Raw genomic sequence first — 25,797 nt, 5'->3', positions numbered from 1 at the left:
TAATCTTCATCGATCTGTTGAATTTGGAAAGAGACCTCAATCTGTCTGATCCAATTGTTCAACATTTCTGCACTACATTCTTTGCTATATGTGGGAAAATCAAACTTAACATCAAGCTTAAAAAAATGTCATTTTAGATGCATTTGTATGATGCTTGTTTGAGTGATGAGAAGACGAAGAAGAAGAACTTTCACTGGAAGATGGAGAGGGAGGTTCAAGAGGCTCTCCTCCATCTCCTCGATTTACTGAGGCATGATAATTTGGTTCTCTCTTCTCCTTCTATTCCATTGTATTCTCATGCTCTGTAAACATTTTTTCAAATTTGTTAACCATGTCGTAAAAGGCCTTGCAATTTTTTTTATCTTCCTCCAACTGAGCTTCCTCATCTACCATTTTTCGTCTTCGTGTTGAATGCCCTGCGTTGGGATCAAAGGATTTGAGTTTTCCTTCAACTCTTTGGAGTTTGTTCCTGGTTAGCATTCACTCATGTAATCTACATAAAGAAGACCCTCTTTGATACGAAACTTGACCTAAATCTTTTACTTCAAGGATGCATACCAAATTTCATTTAAAAGAGCATGTAACCATATGATGAATACACATAAAAGAAGTAGAATTCAAATGCAACCATGAGAAAACAAAGGCACAAAACAAGTTGATAACATATTTCACTTAGTGTGGGCTACGTCTCCGAGCCCTACTCAATGTGGGGAGGCCTCTTTCATTAATCTTCAACGAAATAAAATTACATGCAATTACAAAATGACTCCTTATACCTCCACTTCTTGGGATGACCTGAAAATGCACATCTCTATTGAAGAAATAGACGGCACCATTGAGTTCATGGTTAAAAGTCGTGAAAAATGACAATAAAGTTGGCCTTTCTCTTTGTTGGTGACCTCTAGGGCTCTAGGGAATCTTTTAAATTCCTTGCAAGATTCTTTGTAGGAAAATTCCCGAATATTCCAAGGAATATTTCTCAAAAATCATGCCCAGGAGGGGCATGGTTTTGGTTGTGCTGGGTTCTACAGGCTATGATTTCGTCGGTTTTGGTCCTCTCGTGCTGCTCAATGTGGCATCCCCCCTATTTAGATTTGGATTGAAGGGTCTTATATGGGTGGACGGGCGGACCAACTAAAGCCCATTGGTTGGTGCATGGTATGTTAAACTTGGCTTACTTTTAATTTTTGGTTTGGATTTTGCATTGACGCCAATGATCCCGTCGGGTGAGTTCGACTCCTGTCGTTGGTTTATTAATATAAATATATATAACAATTGCGGGTCAGATGGTGGGGTTTGGCCACCCTTTGCCCGACGATAATTTTTTTTAATATTTTATGTAATATATCCCAATAGGCATTCCCCCCCGCCCCTCCCCTTGCCACACCCCCCCCCCCCCCCCCGCCCCTCCCCTTCCCACCCCACCCCCCCCCCCCCCCCCCTTCCCACCCCCCCCCCCCCCCCCCCCACGACTTTTTTTTGAGGTCACTATGCAAATTAATCAGGTGACAAAATGGCCAATGTCGACTACCGCAAAGGTGAAAATTTTCACCTTGTTAAGGAAACCGACAAGCTTCTATATGAGCACCATGTGTCGTAATCTGATTGGTCCATATGTTTGACTGGGTTGCTAATTGGGTTGTTGGCATCACCTGCCATTGGTCGTTACCCGATTGGCTCCCTGTCGATCATACTGCCATTTCACCCTACTGAAGTCATCACCTATATGGATGAAGTCAACATCTATGTTACTGGTGTCAATGTCATGTGTCATCCTTATGGATCATGCCTGCAAAATTTTTAGTTATTTCTCAAAAACTTCAGCTCGCCATAACTTTCTCATACGATATCAGATCGATGTGTGATTCACTCCATTAGATTCAAATTGATGAGTTATTCGATTTAAGATAGATTTCTCTGTTTTTCAAGGACTTTGAAAATTTGGCCTTTTAGGATCCTCGTGGATCAAGAAGGAAAAGTGGAGAAATACAAAGCTCGGTTAGTAGTAAAAGGTTATTCCCAAATGTAGGGAACTAACTTTGGTAGTATTTTTTTTCTTGTTGTAAAGTTATATTCTATTATATTTATTTTATCTATTATTGTTACTCTTGATTTTTAGTTAAACAAATGGAGTGAATGCAACACTCCTACATGGGGATTTGGAAGAACATATCTATATGAAGCAACAAGAAGGATTTGTAGTGAAAGGTGAGAAATATTTGGTATGCAGGCTGAAACATTCCTTGTATGAGTTGAAGCAATCACCAAGGATGTGGTATCAAAAATTTGATACATATATACAAGGACTTAGCTTCACAAGGAGCAAAGTGAATCAATATGTGTATTTTAAATTAGTTGGTGATCATCTAACTTATTTTGTCTTATATGTAGATGATATGTTGTTAAATGGAAATTATAGGAAAATAATCCAAGAAGTGAAAACGCACTTGTCTTCTAATTTTGAAATGAAGGATCTCATTGCTGCAAATTTCATTTTGGGCATGGAAATTTAAATAGATTGGGCAAAGGGGAAACTGTAGTTTAAAATAAAAAGAAGTATTTTGATATAATGTTGCAGAGGTTTAATATGTAGGAAAATAAATTGGTGAAGGTCCCTCTTCATGTATGTATAATTTTATATGCAGATTAGTGTTTCATGACACAGGAAGAGAAGAAGGACATGCTCCATGTTACATATTCCAATGTGGTTGGAAGTTTGATATACACAATGATTTGTATAAGACCAAACATTGCACATGCAGTGGGAGTATCGAGCAGGTATATGTCAAGACTAGGGAAGCAACATCAGGCAATAGTATTGAGGGTTTCCAAGTATTTGCATGACACTACTCATTATGGATTGTGATACAAAGGAAGACCATGACCAGACAAAAGTGTTGGACATATATGGGTTTTTTGATGCAAATTGGACTAGAGATCTATATCATAGAAGATCTACAAGTGGGTATGTGCTTAACCTATTTGGAGGATTTATGAGTTGGATGAGTAGGAAACAGTTTGTAGTGGCACTTTCAACTATAGAAATTGAGTCCATGTAAATGACTCATACAAGCAAGGAAGAAGTTTTGTTACAAAGGTTGTGTTAAGGTATGGGGTTGATACAACAAGATATAAGGATAGATTTTTAGCCAAAGCACAATTTTCCTGGCAAGGAACCCTACTTATCATTCAAAGACAAAACATATTGATATTTAATATCACTTTTGTGAGGGATATGATTGAAGACAAGAAGGTGTTGTTGGTAAAGGTGGACACTTTGAAGAATGTGGCAAATGCATGAAGAAAATCTAAGAGCACTAATTTTTTTTTTTTTTTTTGTAGAGAAATAATGGGCATCTCCACGGTGAATTTTTTACTTTTTACTCTTGTGCCCCACTTAATGCCAAGAAAACAATAAGTGGGAGAATATTGGATATGTGTTATATTCTTTGCACGAATTATATGCACCATGAACAAAGGGGGGTCCCAAAGGGGCTTTTTTATCCCCCTTGGATGGGGCTATGTAGGTGGAAAGTTTTGTTGGGCATTTTTTTGCATCTGTTATCGGTAGTTTTCAGCCCAAGGTTTTTCTAAAAGCAATTTAATGGCACTTGGTATTTTTTCCCATGGTTTTGTAGTTTTGGTAAATATGATTGGATCATGTATGCCATGGGATATATAAAGAAAAAAAATATGTTTTTGTTTTTCCAAGTTTGGGTTTCCAAGATAAAATATGTGTGTAAATGTGTATGTTTGCCACCGTACATTATTGGATCACGTATGCCATGGGATATATAAAGAAAAAAATATGTTTTTGTTTTTCCAAGTTTGGGTTTCCAAGATAAAATATGTGTGTAAATTTGTATGTTTGCCACTGTACATTTTCTATTTTTATTAAGAATTTGTTTGCAGCAATTAATAGTATAGGGTTAAAACTTACAATATGTCATAGGGTTAAAACTTACAATATGTCCTTGTTGAAATTCTTAACGTTATTAAGAAGTTCTCAATTATGCTTACATAACATGTTGATTTCTCCATCTTTCATTTTTAAATATTCCCTTAACTCATATTTTTCTTGTTTAACTTCCTTAATCCCCTTCATTAGTGACTTATTAAAAGAATGAATTCTATTTGCAATTCTTAAACACTCCATGGGATAAATTTCATAACCACATCCTCTAAACTAAGCTATTAGCATTAGTTCTTATTTGGATTTCAACCAAAATTCTTAGCATCTAGCTTCACCCTCTTAACAATAATAATCCATAATTGCTTTCCATTTTCTTAATATACTCTACTATCTTTCCATCATCCAAGAAATTTTGAATTTTGAAATTTAGATTTTCCAATTAAAAATTATGTCAAATTTAAATAAGCATATCTTTTAAAACTCTAATTTAAAATCAACCTTATACTTGTTCTAAGTTCCATAAACCTACACTTGGGGAGTGTAAAATTCCTACCTATTATTTTGTATTAATTATTTTTTATTTCTACTCATTTTTTATCCTTTACATTTATTTTAAAAAAAACTTTTACCATCACTATGTGCCTCCTTAAATCTAGAAATTTTCTTTAAATTTTCATCCAAATAAAAATTTAACATTATATTATAGCAAAATCTATCAAAATAATTAATAAAAATATAAGAATATATTCAATGAATTCCAGTGACATAGAATTCAAAATTTGTTTGCAATTTTTTTGCCAAAAAAAAATGAAGTAGGTTGAGAATCCAAACTTTGTAAATAAAGATATATGTTATTTTAGACTTTGTAAAAATGATGAAAAGACTATCACATATTTTGTGAATAATTGTTTTCATATTTCATGGGTTTTATTATTTACAACTTATGGAATACTAATGATCATTTGAAATTGTAAATTTAACTATGTGAAATTTGTTTAACAATTAAACATGATTAATAGCGGTTTGGTCCAATGCACAATATGTTATTATTAAAATTATAATATTATAAAAGAAATATCAATATTATAATAATTGTATTTTTATATTTTTAAAGAAATTTAAATATTACAATCAAATTTTTATGTTAATATTGGAAAACAATATTACATTTCACACTTCTCTATTAAGAGAAAATAAATCACAATAATAATTTTATTATCATCCATTAACATAGATAGATAAATAACAGTATACACTACTCAAATTGAAAAGAAACCATAATCTACTAATAGAATATTTCCTTTCTTATACCATTTATACATTTTAATTTTGAGAACGATCAATACTAAACGTTAGTATTTTTTTATACAAGGGCATTCACTGTTTAATAAGTACGTTTAGGAATATTTTTAACAGTGATGGTAATTTTGAAATAAAGGAGAAAAGAATATTTAATGAGAGGGAAAGATAAATTGAAATCAATAATGTTAATTAAAAAAAAGTTAAATGTTGTATTTTATTGTTATGAAAGGTTGATATGATCGTATGAAAATAAGATCAATAAAATCAAAGAAGGAAACAAGTAATAGAGATAGAATGATTTTATGAAAGTGGAACTTGAACCACTTTTAAATTAAAAACTAATCTTAGTATCAAGTGAAAAAAATATAGTGTATTTTATTTCATAAGATCAATAAAATCAAAGAAGGAAACAAGTACATTGAGATAGAATGATTTCATGAAAGTCGAACTTGAACCACTTTGAAGTTGAAAACTAATCTTAGTATCAAGAGAAGAGAAAAATATAATGTATTTTAGTTACATTGATAGATCATGCTATTGTATTATAGAATCAAAAATATTGGAAAATACTAAGAGAAAAATATAATGTATTTTAGTTATATTGATAGATCATGCTATTGTATTATAGAATCAAAAATATTGGAAAATGTAGTATATTTTAAGTATGCAGAAAAGTGAGCTTTATGCAAATTATAAAAAAAATAAAAAAAACTAATACTAAAGTATAATTTACCCGAGAGTTTTAGACTAAATTTTCTAAAGAAAAGTATTTAGAAATCATCTATATGATCATTTTTTTAAATAATGATTAAGGTTCTAATGTAGATAAAATAGTTACACATAATATATAAATATACAAGTTTTTATGACTAATATATTTCTATTTTCCTTTTTATATTTTATTTTTCTTATAATATAATTTTTTATATATAAATATGTTAAATTATCATTTAATTATTCTATATTTTAATTTACCTGAAATTAAATTACAAATTTAAATAGCATAATCTCTAAAAATATATATATATATATATATATATATATATATATATATATATATATATATATCATTCTCATTTAATTATTCTATATTTTAATTTACTTGAAATTAAATTACAAATTTAAATAATATAATCTCTCAAAACAAAAATAATACATTTCAAAATGAATTTTCAACGAACAAAACTCACAATCTTACCCAAAATTCAGCCAATTTTAACTTGAAAAAATCAAAACTTCAAAAAATTTAAAACACCATAACATATAACTACCATACAAATAATATTAAAACATTTTCATACTTCAACATGCATATTATCTATTTACTCTCGAAATATGTAAACATCCACAAGCATATAAATTTATAAAACATTTTCATATTTCAAGATGCACATTATTTATTTACTCTATTTACTCTTAAAATATGTAAACATTTACAAATATATAAATTTATAAAACATTTTCATATTTTAACATGCATATTATTTATTTGCTTTATTTGATGACGATGATGGTGAAAGTCCACTGGACCAAACTTTGGTCTATAGGACCTAAAGAAACCAATTATTTAATTTGATTGAAGATTTTATTCCTATGTTCAAAAAACTTGGAGAGAAGCCTATGTATCAAGCTTCTTTTCCACCGCACTCATAAATATATTTATTATTGGAATGCAAATAAAATATACAACCTGATGCAAATAAAATATACAACCTCACAGATTTATAAGATATTATTAGATATTAATTAAATATTAAAATTTAAATATTAAAATTTATAAGATTTTTTTATTATTCCCGATTATTTTTCAGGAAAATAGTCATAGACCAATAACTATACAATTGAATCCCAAAAAATAAATCTAATATAATACATGATCAAAACCCCTTAATACTTAAGTACTAACTTGTAACAATGTTAAGAACATATTTTATTATCTCATTTAAAGTGTTACATTAACCTGGAATCAAATGAGTAAAATATAAATTTTATAAATCATATTATTTAAATTTGAGTTTAGATTAGATTGGGAAAATTGTTATTATTCCCAACAAATATTTGATTAAATCATCTGTAACCAAAACATATGTATTCTTGATTCTTACTAAATTAACTTAATTTGCCGGTTTTAACTCTGTTCATTGGCATCGGGCCTCCTCTGAGTGTGTACAGTCGGTGATGGAGAAGCCTTTGTACCTGGCCACGAATGGCTGGTAATTGTAGTCTACCTTGTATTTCCCGTTGTCTGTAGCCCAGGGAGATGCATCCCATATTGATCCGTAAAGCCACATAGGCCTTGTTGGGAAGGTAGAGGTGTTCCTCCTGGGATACTTTCTTATTGCGGTACCATCCACAAAGAATCTGCATGATATAATAATTGCAGCATCACATGAGTAAAAATTACATATAATGGTACGTGGCATTAAAACACAAGAAATAGTTGATTGATTTGCTTTCGAGTAATTTATATTTGTTTCACTTACACAATCTTAGATGGGGTCCAGAGAATACTGTAACGGTGGAAATCGCTGGTGGGATCAAACCAGAGGTGGATTTGCTGCTCTCGGCCCGTGATAATCCTCCCGCTGCCCGCGTTTCCAGCTCTTACATAGATGTTGGTCTGTAAGGTATAAGGTTCGCCTGGTATTGTTCCCAGAAATTCAATGTCTATTTCGTCGTGGTAGTCCGGGTGAACCTCGTTGTTCGATAACTGCAAGGAAAATTCAAGTGCATTCATTAGGGTACAAATTTCAAATCTAAAATACTTATCAAAATCGTTAGTTTTTACAACTTTGTGTCAGTTTTTTATTATTTTAACAAAATAATGTTAATAAGTAGAGAAATCGTTTAGCTGAACCTGGCTGTTGACCTAAAAACTAATAATAATGGCCATTAACTTCACTGGTACGTTCCGTACAAGGATACCCTAGACAGGACTGTAAGCCAATTGGAATTGAATGATGAAACACAAACTAAAAACACAGCATAAAGATCACATGGCGAGGACAGAAATTCTGACCCCGGCCGTGCAAATGTGAGGAAGTAAGTCATTAAGCGATTAGTTAAAAAGGTATAATGTTGTCAGGAAATGTTTGGCTTAGTGAAGAGGGCTTTGTTGACTATAGGTGGGAGTTTGGCTTCATACGGAGGGGTTCGAGTCTTGTGGTTGGTTGTTACAGTTGTTCTACGTGACTAAAATAGTTGTTTTGAGAGGAATTTGGTGAACAAAATTATCGAAAGTCTGATTAAGTAAATCACAATTTTTTTGGACAGATTTTCTCAAAAACTATAAAATTAAGAGAAGAATTTTCGGCGAAAATCACATAGAGATAATTTTTTGTCGACGTGTTTCGAACCAACTATTGTGACGTGTTTCGAACCAACTATTGTGATTCATCGTTACGACAAGTTGGTTCGAAACGCCTCGACAAAAATTTATCTCTATGTGATTTTCGCCAAAGATTCTTCTCTAAATTGATATGGATCACAAAAACCTAAACTCAATAACTATAAAATCATAACGGTTTATTGTTGGGGAAATTCCTATATTAACAAAATTGTAATTCTAATAATATAACTTTATTTTTTAATTATAAATTTGAAATGTAAAATTTTGATTATTAAATTTGAATATAATTCATTTCAAAAACAATATTTTAATATTAAACATATAGAGATATATACTTTTGAAAGGAAAAAAAAAGAGAGTAGAAAATGATTATTAATTTGATATCAGGTTATACCATTTTAATATTTTATATAAATTCATAATATTAAATAAATTTATAACTAGTACAATTACATTAAAAATGTTAATGTAGTTGATATAGTCTAAAGTTTTATAAATATAACAAAAAAAATATTGCAATATTAAGAATGATTTACCAATACACACATTTATTTGATTAATCATGTATAAAAATGTTATGGATCAACTTTAACTTAAGAAAAAAAAAATTACACATCTTGTTATAAAATACACCATTTTGCTAAATAAAATTTGCTTATATAAATGAATGTTATAAATAATAATGAGGAACTTATCATGAAGGAACTTATTAGAATTGAAATAACCTCAAATCCCTAGGAACCACTTAGTAGGAATTTAATTTTTAAATAAAGTTAATACAACCCAATAAACTCTGTAATACACTACAACCCTTAATAAGCATTAAGACTAAGCATATGCTAGGCATATTCCCTTGAGAATCAATCCCTTGATAAACATTCAAACTAAGCATATGCTAAGCATATTCCCTTGAGAAACAATCTAGACCATCAATTAAAAAAATAAAAAATAAAAGTCAATAGGTCCTCATCCACCTTAAATTAAAATAAAAAAATTTCAACAATAAAAAAATTAATATATAAATATCATTATTATTTTTTTAATCACATCATTATTTGAACCATTATTAAAAAACAGTTATGAGCAAGTTGAACCCATAAAATACTATGAATTTAATATTTTATCATTTATTTATTTTTTATTAATTTAAATTATATAAAATAAATTTTAAAATATAAAAAACTTAAATATACAATTTTAAATAAAATAAATTTTGGTTATTCAAGTGATGTTTACTAAAATTAAAATAAAATAAGTAAACCCACTGTCAACATAAACTCAAATCATTAAATCTTTAATAGAAAAATATAGGAACGAAATATACATTAAAAAATATATATTTATATAATAAAAAAATTAATATAAAATAATTAAATCCACCAACTACATAAACTCAAATCATTAAATCTTTAATAAGATATTAAAAAAAAAACTATACAACAGAACTAATAAGAGAGATTAGAATGAAATATAAATTAAAAAAACAAAAACTACTTAACAGAATTTAATTACCAGAAATTTAACTAATAAAAGGCAAAATGAAACCCAACATTGATGAGAAGCAAATGAAACCTAGGAATGAAAATGAAAACTTACTGTGCCATCAGAACAATCTGTAAAAAGAAACTGTTAAAATAAAGCATCTCATGTTAATTTTGGAAACAACTTTAGGAGATCAGCATTCTCACATATAAAAGCTTTTAACTGATAGCAAATCTGGCTAAGCTATTTGTAAGGTAACATTCCACTTACAAAACCACAGTTCAACAAATTGAAAGTGAGAGAAATGAGAAATTACCTCGACTTTTAGTTCACCCATCTAGAAAAAAGCTAATACTTTCCACTGACTTTCTTTCCATTTTTCCTCACGAAGAAAGAACATGAAGAAGACAGAATACTTCAGTTTTTTTTCGCTAACTTTTTCTTGATGAGAGGTCATCTTGGATTGTAGATATTGGATTATGGAAATATTTTAGAATCTTATGGATAGAAATAATTATTTATTAAATTTTTATATATTTTAAAATTTCTAATATAATATAATATAAGAGATTCATTTATACTTCTTAAGAATTATTTTTAAAATATTATTTATAGTGAAACAGTATAAACTTAAATCTTAACTAACAAACTAACATTTTTACGATATATATATATATATATATAGACATAGATATAGAAATAGACATAGATAGAGATAGAGATAGAGATATAGATATAGATATAGATATAGATATAGATATAGATATAGAAGCGTGTTAATAACCATTAAAACATAAAACCCACGATTTAAAAAACTCAATTGTGATGGTTTCAATAATGACGGGACCGAGATGACCTTTCAGATGAATACTGAGTACCGTTGCTCTACAGACAGAATTACAAAATAACGTAAACATGAGTACACATAGAGTAGAATAAGGTAAATGGAAGATGCAATTACATAGAATGCTGTATTAACTCCTGCAGTATAGCCAGCCTGCAGCTTAATAGCGGCACTGAAGTAGCCTGAATTATATGCCCGCAGTGATTTGAATCCGCTTCCTGCAAAATATAATTATCTCGATTTAATTTCATAACATATTAATATGATGTTTGGCTTGATCATTGCTTTAAAATATATATGAAATATAAGAAAAATACATTCAAACCACACTAACTAATTACAACCAAAAAAAATTGTTACCAGAGGTCCTGTCCAGCCAAATGGTGACCCCAAAATCGTCATTGGTGACTTGTTCGTGCTGAGGACCCCATAGAACACGAAAGGCTTGATTAAACCTCACAGCAGAGTGCCGAGAAGCAAGAGGATAAGCCGTGCCATAAGAGGAGTAAGGCCTGCTCGCTGCTTCTGACGATAGTGGCATATTACATTCTGAAAGGATCAGTACAAATGCAATCACTAGCAGTGCAGTCTTCCTAATAAGTGCCATGATGGAGTTATGGCTCTTGCAGATGAACAGCTGCAAGTTAAATGGAAATGAGTTTCACAGTTGCAGAAAATATGGGAGATGTAACTTGCATTAAATAGATCATAAGAGATCCATGTTTATGAATAAATGGCACCGGTTAGAAACTGACAGGTAGCACGTTCTTTGTTGACCACTGATCAGGAAACTTCAGAACTTTGAGGTTTAAAGAGAAGAGAATCATAAATACACACCTATAACTTTCATTGGACATTTATGCTAGTCAGAAACACAACTCTAAGGTTACTCACACGTGAATTCCGAGGAATCATAGAATGTGCTTCCTATGCTTTGCTTGTTTTCTGCTAGGCTAATATAAAACCATGGTTTAACGTTGTTGTGGCTCGAAATAATTATAACCGTTCTGTGGCAGATCGTTATCACGGCCTAAACTCAGCTACCTCCTGACAAAGGTGCAAGATTCTCCATGTGTTTTAATGGGCTTTAGGCTCGGTGGTTCGGTCTGTCATAATTGCATCGTCTTTCAATTCTTCAACTAAAAGATGGACACCTTTCAAACCCATGTTCCACCGTTTCTCATCAGTGCTCACCATTGACTACCAATTTGGAATCTCCATAGTGGAATAAGGGGTAAGCAATTTAATTTAAACTCTAGATGTTACAAGAACACACATTACTTTATAATGAGTACCTTAACAATGATGAGAAGGAATGCTGGTCGTTTTCTTGTGAATACTATTTGGATTGAAATTGTTTTTGATCTTGGAATAAGACATAAAAATGTTTTTAATTGGTTAAAAATATGTTTTTCTTATAGTTGAACCAATAAGTTTTTAGAGAGAGAATATTAATTGAGGTGCTTTCTATACATCAATAGGCCTCACAATTTTCCAATATTTTAGCACGCTATGAAACAAAATAGTGTTTGATTTGTTTAGACTAAAGTTTGTCTAACTAATTTATACACCCTATCCATGTGAATAGATGACACACTCATACACACAAGTAATGGGCTTGTGCACATAAGTGATGCACAAGCACACACATAAAGTCATCCATATTAGTAATGCATTCACACACATATATAACTAATGCACTCACAAATAATTGATGCATTAACACATATAGGAGACACATTAATGCAAATAATTGATGTGCCTAATATAAGAGGCACATAAATTATACACCTACCCACACACCCAAACCACACCCACATGTAAGCTATGTAGCCATACAAAAGACTGCCAATCTAAATAGTATCCACAAGAAAGCAACATACATCCCTTCTCATCATTGTTAAAGTTACCTATTGTGAGGTCATGCGTGTTCTAGTAACATCCATACTTTAAATTAAATCATTTACACCTACTAGGGTTATTAGCTTAATTTTTACATTTAAAAGTTAAATAGTGGAATTGAGATGTTTAATAATGTGGTTGAATCAATAAGTTCTCATAGAGAGAATATTAATTGAGGTGGTTTTTATATATCAATAGACTTCACAATTTTTCAATATTTTAGCATGTTATGAAACAAAATAGTGTTTGATTTGTTTAGACTAAAGTTTGTCTAACTAATTCATACACCCTATCCATCTGAATAGGTGACACACTCATACATACAAGTAATGGGCTCATGCACATAAGTGACGCACAAGCACACACATAAAGTCATCCATATTAGTAATGCATTCACACACATATATAACTGATGCACTCACAAATATTGATGCATTAACACACATATGAGACACATTAACGAAAATTAACGAAAATAATTGATGTGCCTAATATAAGAGGCACATAAATTATACACCTACCCACACACCTAAACCACACCCACATGTAAGCTATGTAGCCATACAAAAGACTATCAATCTAAATAGTATCCACAAGAAAGTGACAGACATCCCTTCTCATCATTGTTAAAGTTACCTATTATGAGGTCATGCGTGTTCTAGTGACATCTATAATTTAAATTAAATCATTTACACCTACTATGGTTATTAGCTTAATTTGTACATTTAAAAGTTAAATAGTGGAATTGAGATCTTTAATAATGTGGTTGAATCAATAAGTTCCCACAGAGAGAATATTAATTGAGGTGTTTTTTATATATCAATAGACTTCACAATTTTTCAATATTTTAGCATGCTATGAAACAAAATAGTGTTTGATTTGCTTAGACTAAAGTTTGTCTAACTAATTCATACACCTTGTCCATGTGAATAGGTGAAACACTCATACACACAAGTAATGGGCTAATGCACATAAGTGACGCACAAGCACACACATAAAGTCATCCATATTAGTAATGCATTCACACACATATATAAGTGATGCACTCACAAATAATTGATGCATTAACACACATATTAGACACATTAATGCGAATAATTGATTTTCCTAATATAAGAGGCACATAAATTATACACCTACCCACACACCTAAACAACACCCATATGTAAGCTATGTAGCCATACAAAAGACTATCAATCTAAATAGTATTCACAAGAAAGTGACAGACATCCCTTCTCATCATTGTTAAAGTTACCTATTGTGAGGTCATGCATGTTCTAGTAACATCTATACTTTAAATTAAATCACTTACACCTACCATGGTTATTTCCTTAATCTGTGCATTTAAAAGTTAAATAGTGGAATCAAGATGTTGAATAATGTAGTTGAACCAATAAGTTCTAATAGAGAGAATATTAATTGAGGTGTTTTTTATATATCAATAGACTTCACAATTTTCCAATATTTTAGCATGTTATGAAACAAATAGTGTTTGATTTGTTTAGACTAATGTTTGTCCAACTAATTCATACACCCTATCCATGTGAATAAGTGACACACTCATACACACAAGTAATGGGTTCATGCACATAAATGAAGCACAACCACACACATAAAGTCATCCATATTAGTAATGCATTCAAACACACATATAATTGATGCACTTACACATAATTGATGCATTAACACACATATGAGACACATTAATGCAAATAATTGATGTGCCTAATATAAGAGGCACATAAATTATACACCTACCCACACCCACATGTAAATTATGTAGCCATACAAAAGACAACGTCAATCTAAATAGTATTTGCAAGAAAGAGACAGACAACCCTTCTCATCATTGTTAAGGCACCTGTGGTGAGGTCATGTATGTTCTAGTAACATATAGACTTTAAATTAAATCACTTACAACTACCATGATTATTTCCCTAATTTGTAGATTTAAAAGCTAAATAGTGGAATCAAAATGTTTAATATTTTAGTTGAACCAATAAGTTCTCATAGATAGAATATTAATTGAGGTTTTTTCTATATATCAATAGACTTCACAAGTAGTGGGCTCATACACATAAATGACGCACAAGATGTTATGAAACCAGCTCACAAAAAGATAGAAAAGATAGATCAACGACTTCAAAATAAGCCTCTTCGAGGGGGCAACCTCCTTTACATTACACAAATGAACAATTATTGGATGATACAAATGACAAGACCTCCTTTCTATATATAGGAGTCTAAGGGGTCCCATTACAATCAGAGCCTACATAACAATAATATTGTAGGGACACGACGGTAATAATAGTGGGCTTCTATGTGGCATAATAATAACAACATGGGGACTATATGGGCACAATAATACAATAAGGGGGTTGCACTAATAAAAATAAGGGGTTACACTAGTGGTATAGGGACCTAACATGCCCCTCTCCTTAAAAAAGTGTTGTCCTCAATGCTTGAGTAGTTTTGGATGCTTCTGTATAAAATTCTCATCCTCCCATGTGGAATCTTTAGCAGGTAAGTTCTTCCTCTTGATGAGATACTCTAAAATTGATTGATTTCGTAGCTATCAATTTCTTGTTTTTGTGACTGCTTCTTGTTCCAATATGATCTTTCCTTCCTCGTCAAGTTGTTGCAATATTGTTTGAACTGAGATCTTCTCACCTATAGCCTTCTTTAAGCATGAAACATGGAAAATTGGTTGCACTTGGGAAGATGCAGGAAGCTCCAATTTGTATGCCATAGTACCAATTGTTTGTAACACCTTGTACAGACCATAATACTTTGGTGAAAATTTATTATCCTTCTTAGCTTGCTTGAGGGAGATTTTTTTGTATGGCTGTAGCCGTAAAAATACCCAATCGCCTACATCAAAACTTCTTTCACTTCAATGTTGATCTGCCAGTTGTTTCATTCAATTCTGCACCAAAGTGAGGTTATCCTTAAAAGTTGGAGAACTTGTTGTTGATGATCGATATGATCTTTCATTGCTTGAACCTTTTTCTTCTTGATATGTCCTTCTATCTTGAGAGTTTAAGGAGCGGTAATTCTTGCCAATGCATTACAAGATATGGTCGAATTCATTTCTTTATGCTCGATGTGATCTTTCACTTCTTGAACCTTTGTCTTCTTGATATGTCCTTCTATCTTGAGAGTTTGACGAGTGGTAATTCTTGCCAATGCTTTACAAGATATGGCCAGATTCATTTCTTCTTTCTCTAGAGTTGGTTCCTGGTGTGTATCCTCTTCTTTTGACGTTTCTTGATCCTTTTCTTCCTCCTCTTCACAATCCATGAAAATAATTTCTTCTCAACACACTTATGACCTTTAGTGTATTTGCTATCACAACTGTAACAAAGCCCTTTTTCTCTTTTTTCTTCCAATTTTTATGGTTTAAACCTATTAGGTTGTGGAAGGCTAGGAGCAAAAAGACTTCCATATTTATAGTTGGAAGTGGTAGGATTCCTTGTTTCCATAATTTTTCTTTTAATTTTTTTTCCCAACCTGAATGCCTTCTCCAATGAATTAGGTTTCTAAAGACGAACCTCATGTTGAATGTTATCCTTTAAAGTCCCTATGAAGACATCAATCCTTTGCTTCTCTGGAATATCATTTACCCTTATATTCAATTTTTGGAAGTCCTCAATGTGCTCTTCCATTGAACGTTTTTGTTTGAGATGTATCAATTGTCTAAAGAAGGTGTTGCCCTTTGTATCCTCATAATGTGCTATGATTTCCTCCATGAAAATTGACCAGGTGACAAGTGGTTTATGAGAAAAAAGCCCGCTATACCATACAAATCGATTTGGTTCTAAATATAAATATGAAATATGTACCTTTTGTAACAGTTTCACATCATGTAGATCAAAATATTGCTCCATCTATGGTATCCAATTTACCGGATCCTTGCCATCAAAATTCCTCATATCACTTTTTCTTGATTTTAGGAGCTCTATGTTGAAATGAATGTAACTCTATAATTTTAGATTTCCAAGTTCTGAAATTGCGTCCTGTGGTAGCTCTCTGAGTCCTCTTTCTAACCCCACCATCCTTATCAATATTAGATTCTTCAAGAAAGAGTTATGCAAAATCTCCTACGATGAGCTGATTATAGACTCGTTCAGTATAGAAAACTTGTACGACCTGCCATGTCTCACTGTTTTGACCTTCGGAACTAAAAAGAATACACAAAAAATTACAGTCCATTCTCTTTATGTGATTTCTTACGAAATTTTAATCTGATTCTCAGAGAGAAAGTTATGATGATTTTCCCAAGGTCACCTGTTTGGAATGTAATTCGGGAGTCTGCAAAAACCCTAAATGTCTTAGACCATATCCCTGAAAATATAGCTAAACAAGGTATGAAATCTGGGCTCGAGCTTCACCAAGATGTAGGATGAAATGAGTTTTAATTTCAGAGTTTGAACCTTCGTAGAAAACAAATTATATCGAAAATTCCACAGTGACCTATTTGAGATGGAATTATGGAGCTTGCAAAAACCCTAACTTTCTCAGATCATATCTCCGAAAATATAGTGAGACAAGATTTGAAATTCAGACCCGAGATTCAGAACGATTTCAGCTCAAATGCGTTTTTTTTAGCTTCTAGAACTTCGTAGCAAAAAATTTAGAGCGAAAATTCCATGGTGACCTACTTCGAGCAGTGAAACCCTAGAATCCAAAGCTCTGATACCAAATGTTATGAAACTAGCTCACAAAAAGATAGAAAAGATAGATCAACGACTTCAAAATAAACCTCTTCGAGGGGGATACCTCCGTTACATTACAAAAATGAACAATTCTTGGATGATACAAATGAAAAGACCTCCTTTATATATATAGGAGTTTAAGGGGTCCCAATACAATCAGAGCCTACATAACAATAATATTGTAGGGGCACAACAATAACAATAGTGGGCTTCTATGGAGCATAATAACAACTTGGGGACTATATGGGAACAATAATACAATAAGGGGGTTGCACTAATAACAATAATTGGTTACACTAGTAATATAGGGACCTAACATAAGCAAACACATAAATTCATCCATTTTAGTAATGCATTCACACACATACACAATTGATGCGTTGACACATAATTGATGCATTAACACATATATGAGACACACTAATGCAAATAATTGATGTGCCTAATATAAGAGGCACATAAATTATACACATACCTACACACCTAAACCACACCCACATGAGAGCTATGTAACCATACAAAAGACAATGTCAATCTAAATAGTATTCACAAGAAAGTGACATATATCCCTTCTCATCATTGTTAAGGTACCTATTGTGAGGTAATGTGTGTTGTAGTAACATCTAGAATTTAAAGTAAATCACTTACACATACCATGGTTATTTCCTTAATTTGTAGATTTAAAAGTTAAATAGTGGAATCAAGATGTTTAATAATGTAGTTGAACAAATAAGTTTGTAACATCATCCTCCCATATCTACCTAAGTAATCGGGCAACTGGGGTAAACATGTGACGAGAGGCTACTATGATATGATTCAACCTCCTAGGTATCTTTAAGGAAGTGGAATTGATGAAAGCCCATCAAACATACCTTCCACGTCAGAAATAACACTCCCAAGAGCGATCCCAACCACACAGGTATCATGCCCTTGGGTCCCACTATGTTTTTAAGCTATTAGACCTCTGGACGCTCCCATGCTATGGGCATGCTAGCATCTAGAGAGCTTTGGATGTTGCCATAAGCCTGCATGCCTGCGTCTAGGGACTATTTCTAGCAGACTTTTGCTAGAGTCCCCATGATTTAAGATAATTTTCAAGCCCATAATTATGACGATTGCCCATAACTTGTTGTAACTTCCAGAATCCGTTAAAAATATGATGACAAGACTAATAAACCAAAAACTAACTCTAGGGCTAGGCCTGACCATCCCCAACCGGGACTGACATTTTGTCAAACAGTTGGCTTCAATGCAATCTATAATTCTAGGATACAAGACAAAGCATGAATGACTGAAAAATCTTATGAGACACGACAAGAAGGATCACCACCTTCTCCCTTGAACTTTTATGACATCAATTAGGTCTTGCATCCATTATCCTTTCAGTTACAAGTAAATACATGAAATAACCATGAAAATAACTAGCCATATAACCATGCTTATAACCAACATTAAACCATGAAAATAGAAATGATATAACAATCATTAAATCCACATATTAATAAGAAAAAACGAAAGAGAACTTAGCTTTTGTTAAACATAGGCAAATCTGATCAAGTTCAAGACTTCCATGTACCACCTGAACGTAGACATGTTTGAACCAAATCATTCTTTCAACCAGTCACCCACATGCCATATTCCAAGCATGAATGTGGGATCTCATCGAAAAGCCAATAAAAAAACAACCAAGGGGATCTAGAAGCTAAACCACCTCCACCCTCACCAAATTGTGATCACACCAAAACTGGTGCTCTGATCACAAAACCGAATCGAACTTGGAATGCCATATAGAATCCATCACTATCCTTGAGGAATTTTCTGTCACCCTGTCTCTCAGCCTTTACTGCAATCCAATCTCGGATCACTAGGACCTAAATTGAGACACATCCCTAAGGCTTTACTGTGTATCCTGCCAAAACTAGCCAAGGGATTCCTAGGCCTTTGTGAATGAACCTTGAGACCACCTCCACCCTGGATTCTAAAATCCATCTAGCAATTTCAAAGCTCAAAACTGAGATCAACGTCCCAACACACCATGGTATTCATAAAAAGGAAAGGCTAGGTTGAAAACCAGTGTCATAACCAGGAAAAACCATGCCATCGACATGAAGAGAACCATACACCAACATGCAAAGCCATGCATGTCAAAACTAGCTAGGAAATCACACAAGAAATATGTTACCTACAAGTATTCCTACTGAAGCTACTTGATCCTGCTCTTCCTTGCTTGCTCCTTTCTTTCCTTCCTTCCCTTTTGCCTGCTTTTCATTCCTTGCTCCAAAGCTAAAGTGCTCCAAGAAAATTCTAAGTGTCCAAGAGTGAGAGAGAGAGAGAGAGAGAGAGAGAGAGAGAGAGAGAGAGAGAGAATAATGAGAGAGCTCCAAAATTGAACTAACCAAGATTACACTAACCAATCTTGCCAATTGATCCTTAGAAGCCTTTTTATCAATGAGGCCTCTATTTTCTTCAATTTCCATTATTTTCCTTCATTTTCCTCCTCACATGCAACCTGTGACCTTTCAACTCCATTTTCTCCTATTTTCCTTTATTTTTATAAATAAATGTGCCAAAAATTCCCTTTTCCCTTTTAATGTCTTTTCCTTTGCCTTTGCCAACTTCCTTTAGCCATAAACACATCTAGTGATGCCCACTACGATATCTTTTCTAAACATTCAACTTGGAATAAGTGTCCATTAAACGTGGTCTTATTTTTCCTTTATTAACTTTTATTACATGGAATTTTCACCAGTACTATTATGGAACCCTCCACTTGGGCAACACCATCCTTAGTTTTCAACCACACCTATACGCCAGCAAAACTGTTAAACATAAAAAATACTGTCCATGGAGCTTTATAACTTAGCTCGTTGCAGTATTTACAAAGAAAAACCTACCCAAAAGCAAAACATCATGACAACATGACAAGATAACAACCATAACGCTTACTAGAGCTTTATAACATAACTCATTATGGTATTTACAATAACCACATATACACTTATGCACATTTTCTAAATACTATGCCTGTATAAATCAAAAGGGAATCTAGAGGCTCGCACCTCCACCCTCAAAAGTGGTACTAGGATTCACCTCCTTCCCAAGAAGTCCAGAATCCAATATCAAATTCAAAGTTGCATCCAATGTCCAATGTTATAATCCTACACCACTTATCCTCTCAGTGAACAATTACCGGCTCATTGTTCTAGGGCGCAATCCCAATGTGCATATGATTCCATCTGGCAATGCTAATGACCAAAAAAAACATATCCTCGGCCTTCCCTTCTTTGCTACACAACCCCTTAGGAAATCTAGTCACCCATTTGGTGGAGTCACTCACCTTCCAAGTTCCCCAACGTCTCCTATCCCGGGCGATCCATCCTTTGGCAAGGCTTCTTCGCATCAGAAGATCAATCAACCAATGCATATACCTGCCTCAAAACCATAATACCAGTCATAGCATGCTCATGGAAATCAATGGACACTATTGGGTACTAGTGTCCCATAATGGCCCTGCTCCTAAACTGCTTTACCAACATACTGCTACCTATTCCAATTCTTTTCACTATTGCTTCTCATTCTTGTAGTTAATTCTCAACCACCTAACTGGGTATTTCCGTGCTTCCTGTACCAAGCACATAACTTCCATTAGAGTTAAAATAAATTGAAATAAAATAACACCATACCTCATTGGTAGCTCGTCAATAAGGTACACTTGCAATCTTGTTTACTTCCTCTCACAACAAGTCAAACTAGCATCTTTGACCAAATCAACATGTATAAAAATATCACATTAGGTTAGCTCAAAACATAACCATCATATATCAAAATCATGAATCAAATGCAATCATCATAAACCAAAATTGTAGATCACATGCATAATAAAATTGAAATAAAATACTATAATTATCCTTTAATCAATCCTTAGCTTCTAGCTTTGTATTTATTCCGTACACACTCCAAATCGGTTGCCACATTCGAAAAACACCCACCGCCTTCTCCTCAACCTTGTGCACATACACATAGTGTGCATCAGGCACATACAACCACACATGTCATACAACACCATGAAATACATGCACCTATACCTAACATCCAATGCATACACCTACCCCCAATGTACAACAAAACACAATACATACACCTACATCTGGTGTACACCACAATGCAATACATACACCTACACCTGATCTACAACAAAATAAATACATATGTCATGATATTATGACTACACAATGCACATACATGGTATTGCATGACTGTGACACAACATGTAAAACATGAACACAATACCACATATACACAAGTACCATATGTACAACATGTACATGGTACCACCAGTATAAAGCATCACTTTCACAACATGTGCACAACATCACATGTACACAACACCACATGAAAAATGTGTACACAATACCACATGTACATTGCACCACCTGTACAACATGTACACAATACCACATGTACATAGTAGCACGTGCATGACATGTACACGACACCACCTGCACACAATGCCACTTGTACAACATGTACACAATATCACATGCACACAACACCACATGTACAATCATGCACACAACACCATATGTACATAGAACCACATGTACAACAAGCATGCAACACCACATGTACATAGCACTGCATATCCAACATGTACATAGAACCATCTATGGCCAACACTGCGTATGAAATATTCACACAACACTATGTATACCACCCTATACATAACATTGCATAACAACATGTACACACACTATATATACACAACACCACATGCGCACAACATCACAGATGCAACATGTAAAACATATACAATATATGCACAACAGTAGTACCACACGTCCAAAGCCACACTTTCTCTACCAAGCAACCTTGATTCTAGTGTATCTTCACCATCCATTCTTATCCTAGCATGCTGCCCATCACGCTATTTTCATTTCGTTGATGTATCTCTTAGCATTAGTTTGTCCATAACGTAAACGTAGAGATAGTATAATCACATAATATCAATTCATATCCACATGATATTGACCTCAGAGATATGTCAGACTACTCTCCCCACTTGATTCCTCGTGAACTAGGAATCTCTTCATGCCATTCACCTACATAAACAATCATTCATCCACAAGAACGATTCCTAATGACCCTCTCAGATAGTGACATATATACATACATAGATACATATATATAACATTAGCACAAAATAGTCATGATCTCATTAGAAAACGACACACCTACATACATATATTTATACATATATGTATACATATATATACATCGACATAATCATGATCACAACATAATTACCAGATATCATAAGGTCAAGGTTAAGAAAACTTCCTTTATTCGTGCAATGCATGTGCAATATCGAACACAACAATTCCCAATGTAGTTAAGGCATATGATGCCTTAAATCTATTTAATTTACCTTGCTTGATTACTTTTCTCATGATTGTCCCACCATCATCCATTTACACCAATGGACTCAACCAATCCACCTAGTTGTTATATGCTTGCCTTCAGTTTCCCTTATACATGCACCAAGCTTCATCCATGTCTTACATCACATGTTGGGTTTCATTCAGCTCTCCCTAGTCTCCATTAACTTTCCTCTTTCCTAAATAGTTCCCCAGATCCCAAATATAAAAGGCAAGACAAGAAATAAACAAGAAGAAAACCATGACAAACCAACAACAATATGACACCACAAACAAAGTGGCATGATTGTGCACAAGATGCAAACAAAACCGTAATCAAGCACAACAAATCACTAAAATACCAAAATCAGAAGACTAAAAATAGACACCATGACTCAATCCCCATGATTCCCAGTGCTTCTAATAGAAATCTCAGCCTGATCCTTCTTCAAGATTCTATGGAAATTTCTTTTCCATGGAATCCCTTGCATCATACTACCATCAACACATAACTATCAATGCTTAAATAAACATAACAATACATTGGTTACCTTACCTTGTTGTGCCAAGCACGTTGCTTGCAATTGAACACATCCATGCCATCTCTAAAGGGACTCCAATTCCCCTGACAAATCCACTTGTAACTAGAGGCTAGCTAATATACTTGTCAAATACAAGTTCATGAATCTAGCACATATCCACATAATTTCAAACAATATTAAGGTTAAGAAGACTTCTTGTATGCAAAGCACTCATTCATTTGGAATTAGGGTTTCCAAACATAGCCAAAATAATTCTTTCCCAATTCATTTCTTTGACCTTTTCCTTGCTGCAATTGAGTGTTGTTATGCATTTTCAGATCACCTAACTGTTAGTTATATAAACACATCAACTATTACCTTGTCATTCTAATACCAAGCATGTTTCCTACATTGTTTACAAATGTCAGACACATGTTCCAAATATCAAGACAATCATATCTATCAATTTGAAATCAACCTTTACCAAGACTAGCAATCATGTCATAATGCATAGTGAACTCATAGTCATTAGCCATAATACCACAATTGTCACCTATTACATAATAATACTATAAGATGTGGGTTTAATTACTAATTGGGGAAGCCTTGGTTGGAAAAACGCTCTGGAAGCCCTAGAAGGCTTGGATGGATAACAATCTGATGATGGTTTTGGTGATGTCTGACCATGAGGTGGAATCACTATTTGATGGGTTGAGGTGGATGGCCTCTGGAAGCGCTAGATGAGTTTTAAATGATGTGTTCTATGAGATCCCACATTCATGCTTGGAATATGGCATGGGGTTGAATGACTGAACATATATTTGGCTCAACCATTCTACGGTCAGGTGGAACGAGGTAGTCCCATGTCTGGTTGGTTCATTGCATTCATTAGTGAGTGTTGGCTTGTTGGGGCATGACCCAGGTTTAGAGGTGATTTAGCCAAACAGTCAGCGGAGTACAGACTGAGGTCTCACCCAAAGTAGTATGGGAGGGTACTAGAACCAGGTTTTCGCACCTTGGGGATGCCTAAGGAGTTCAAGTGGTCCGCGGTTTGACCCTACGTGCACGTTGCTACGTGCACTTACCCGTATCTCGCAGTTTGAGATGTTACCTTCGTGCAGCCCTACTAGGGGCCTTACAGTGTTATTACCCAAGTGCTTACTAGTAACTTGATATTAGTTGATTAAATTAGCTTACTATCATGTGAAACGTATACTTAGCAATATAAATCATTCATACAAGTGCGCGCAGTAAATAAATAGTACAGTAGCAATTGATATCAAACATGTAATAATTCAAGAATAGATCACAGAATTCAGATAAAACTTCTCTTTGTTATTCTTTTCCTTCAGTTCCAAACTTTATCCCACCCTATGCACTCAGCTTCAGGGGTCCACGCACTTAGCTGTGGAAAACTAGGCCTCTGCGCACTCAGTTGCAGAGCCTTCTCCTACTCTATGACCCAAGACACACTTATACTCTCCTTCTATGCTTCGCTATCTTATTTTATCCCTTAGATTCTATTATCTTCATTCTTATCTATACAACTTAGAGCCTTGATCTATTTATACAATCCCATGGTTGGCGGACCATGGGTAGGCCAACATTACATTCAAACTTATGGCAGACGGCTCTATGACTCTAACATACATTTCGTGCCCGTAATTCGCAGAGCTTTACAATAATAATACTCAAAACTTGGCTTTGAGCCCAAAAACATGTTGTGGGGGATTCCATGCCGAACAGGCCCCCAACACAAACGTCGTGACTCACCCTCGAGTCACTCTGTCGGAAAGGCGATCTTGGCGCGAAGTCCCTCCAACTGGTCTCAAATGGTCCCGATGTTTGCAATGCATTGAGCTGCTACTTGTTGAACCTGATGCATCCGTTCTTCTGAAACCTCCATGTTCAGCGTGCTGCCCTACATCTATGCATACATCCCCTAAATGTGTGCGAGCTTCCCTTCAATATTCATCGTGCTTGTGAAGGCCTCGTTAATCCATGGCTAAATGCGCACTTTGGGAACTACTTCCTTATGGCATGTCGCATCCACCTACTCCTTTAATGCCTTGGCTTGCTGCATCTTTGCAATCCGCTGAGTGAGAACTACCATCTGTGCAGTACCTCTGACACTGTTGTATTGCTACTGGAGTTCGTGCGCCTCTGTCTCCAGGTGTTAGATGTTGGGGTCCTCCTGCAAATTTGTGAGGACCTCAAGTGTCTATTCCAACATGCCAATAGAGTCGTGCATTGCACTTCCAGTTTCTTCCAACCCTGTTGTAATAGTGCTAGCACGCTGTTCTTCGATTTCCAGGGGAATGGAAGGTTGCGACTTCAACCACAGCTCGATGATTT

At 33.8% G+C, this 25,797-nt stretch overlaps 1 protein-coding gene across 1 annotated transcript; it reads right to left on the bottom strand.

Moving 5' to 3' along the window:
* Positions 1-7,181: 7,181 nt before the first annotated feature.
* Positions 7,182-11,549, bottom strand: LOC149190018 (putative xyloglucan endotransglucosylase/hydrolase protein 32). Its single transcript, XM_089413335.1, has 4 exons — positions 11,251-11,549; positions 11,008-11,108; positions 7,699-7,925; positions 7,182-7,576 (listed from the first exon to the last, which is right to left on the bottom strand). The coding sequence occupies exons 1-4, from the start codon at positions 11,495-11,497 to the stop codon at positions 7,354-7,356; spliced, it is 798 nt and encodes a 265-aa protein (XP_089269461.1). The 5' UTR covers positions 11,498-11,549; the 3' UTR covers positions 7,182-7,353.
* Positions 11,550-25,797: the final 14,248 nt, after the last annotated feature.

This window comes from Pinus tabuliformis, chromosome 3_1, assembly GCF_031772625.1.
Source record: "Pinus tabuliformis cultivar Carrire ecotype Pingquan chromosome 3_1, CPIR1, whole genome shotgun sequence".
NCBI lineage: Eukaryota > Viridiplantae > Streptophyta > Pinopsida > Pinales > Pinaceae > Pinus > Pinus tabuliformis.
The sequence above is the reverse complement of the archived record's forward strand: the minus strand, read 5'-3'. Positions and strand labels throughout refer to the sequence as shown.

Bases quoted from the DNA above. Each gene is read 5' to 3' on its own strand.
- LOC149190018 (XM_089413335.1), bottom strand. From the start codon at position 11,497: ATGGCACTTATTAGGAAGACTGCACTGCTAGTGATTGCATTTGTACTG. The intron at 11,109-11,250 runs GTAACAATTTTT...TATATTTTGCAG, and splicing joins TTGGCTGGACAGGACCTCTG to GAAGCGGATTCAAATCACTG. The intron at 7,577-7,698 runs GTAAGTGAAACA...TATATCATGCAG, and splicing joins TGGACCCCATCTAAGATTGT to ATTCTTTGTGGATGGTACCG.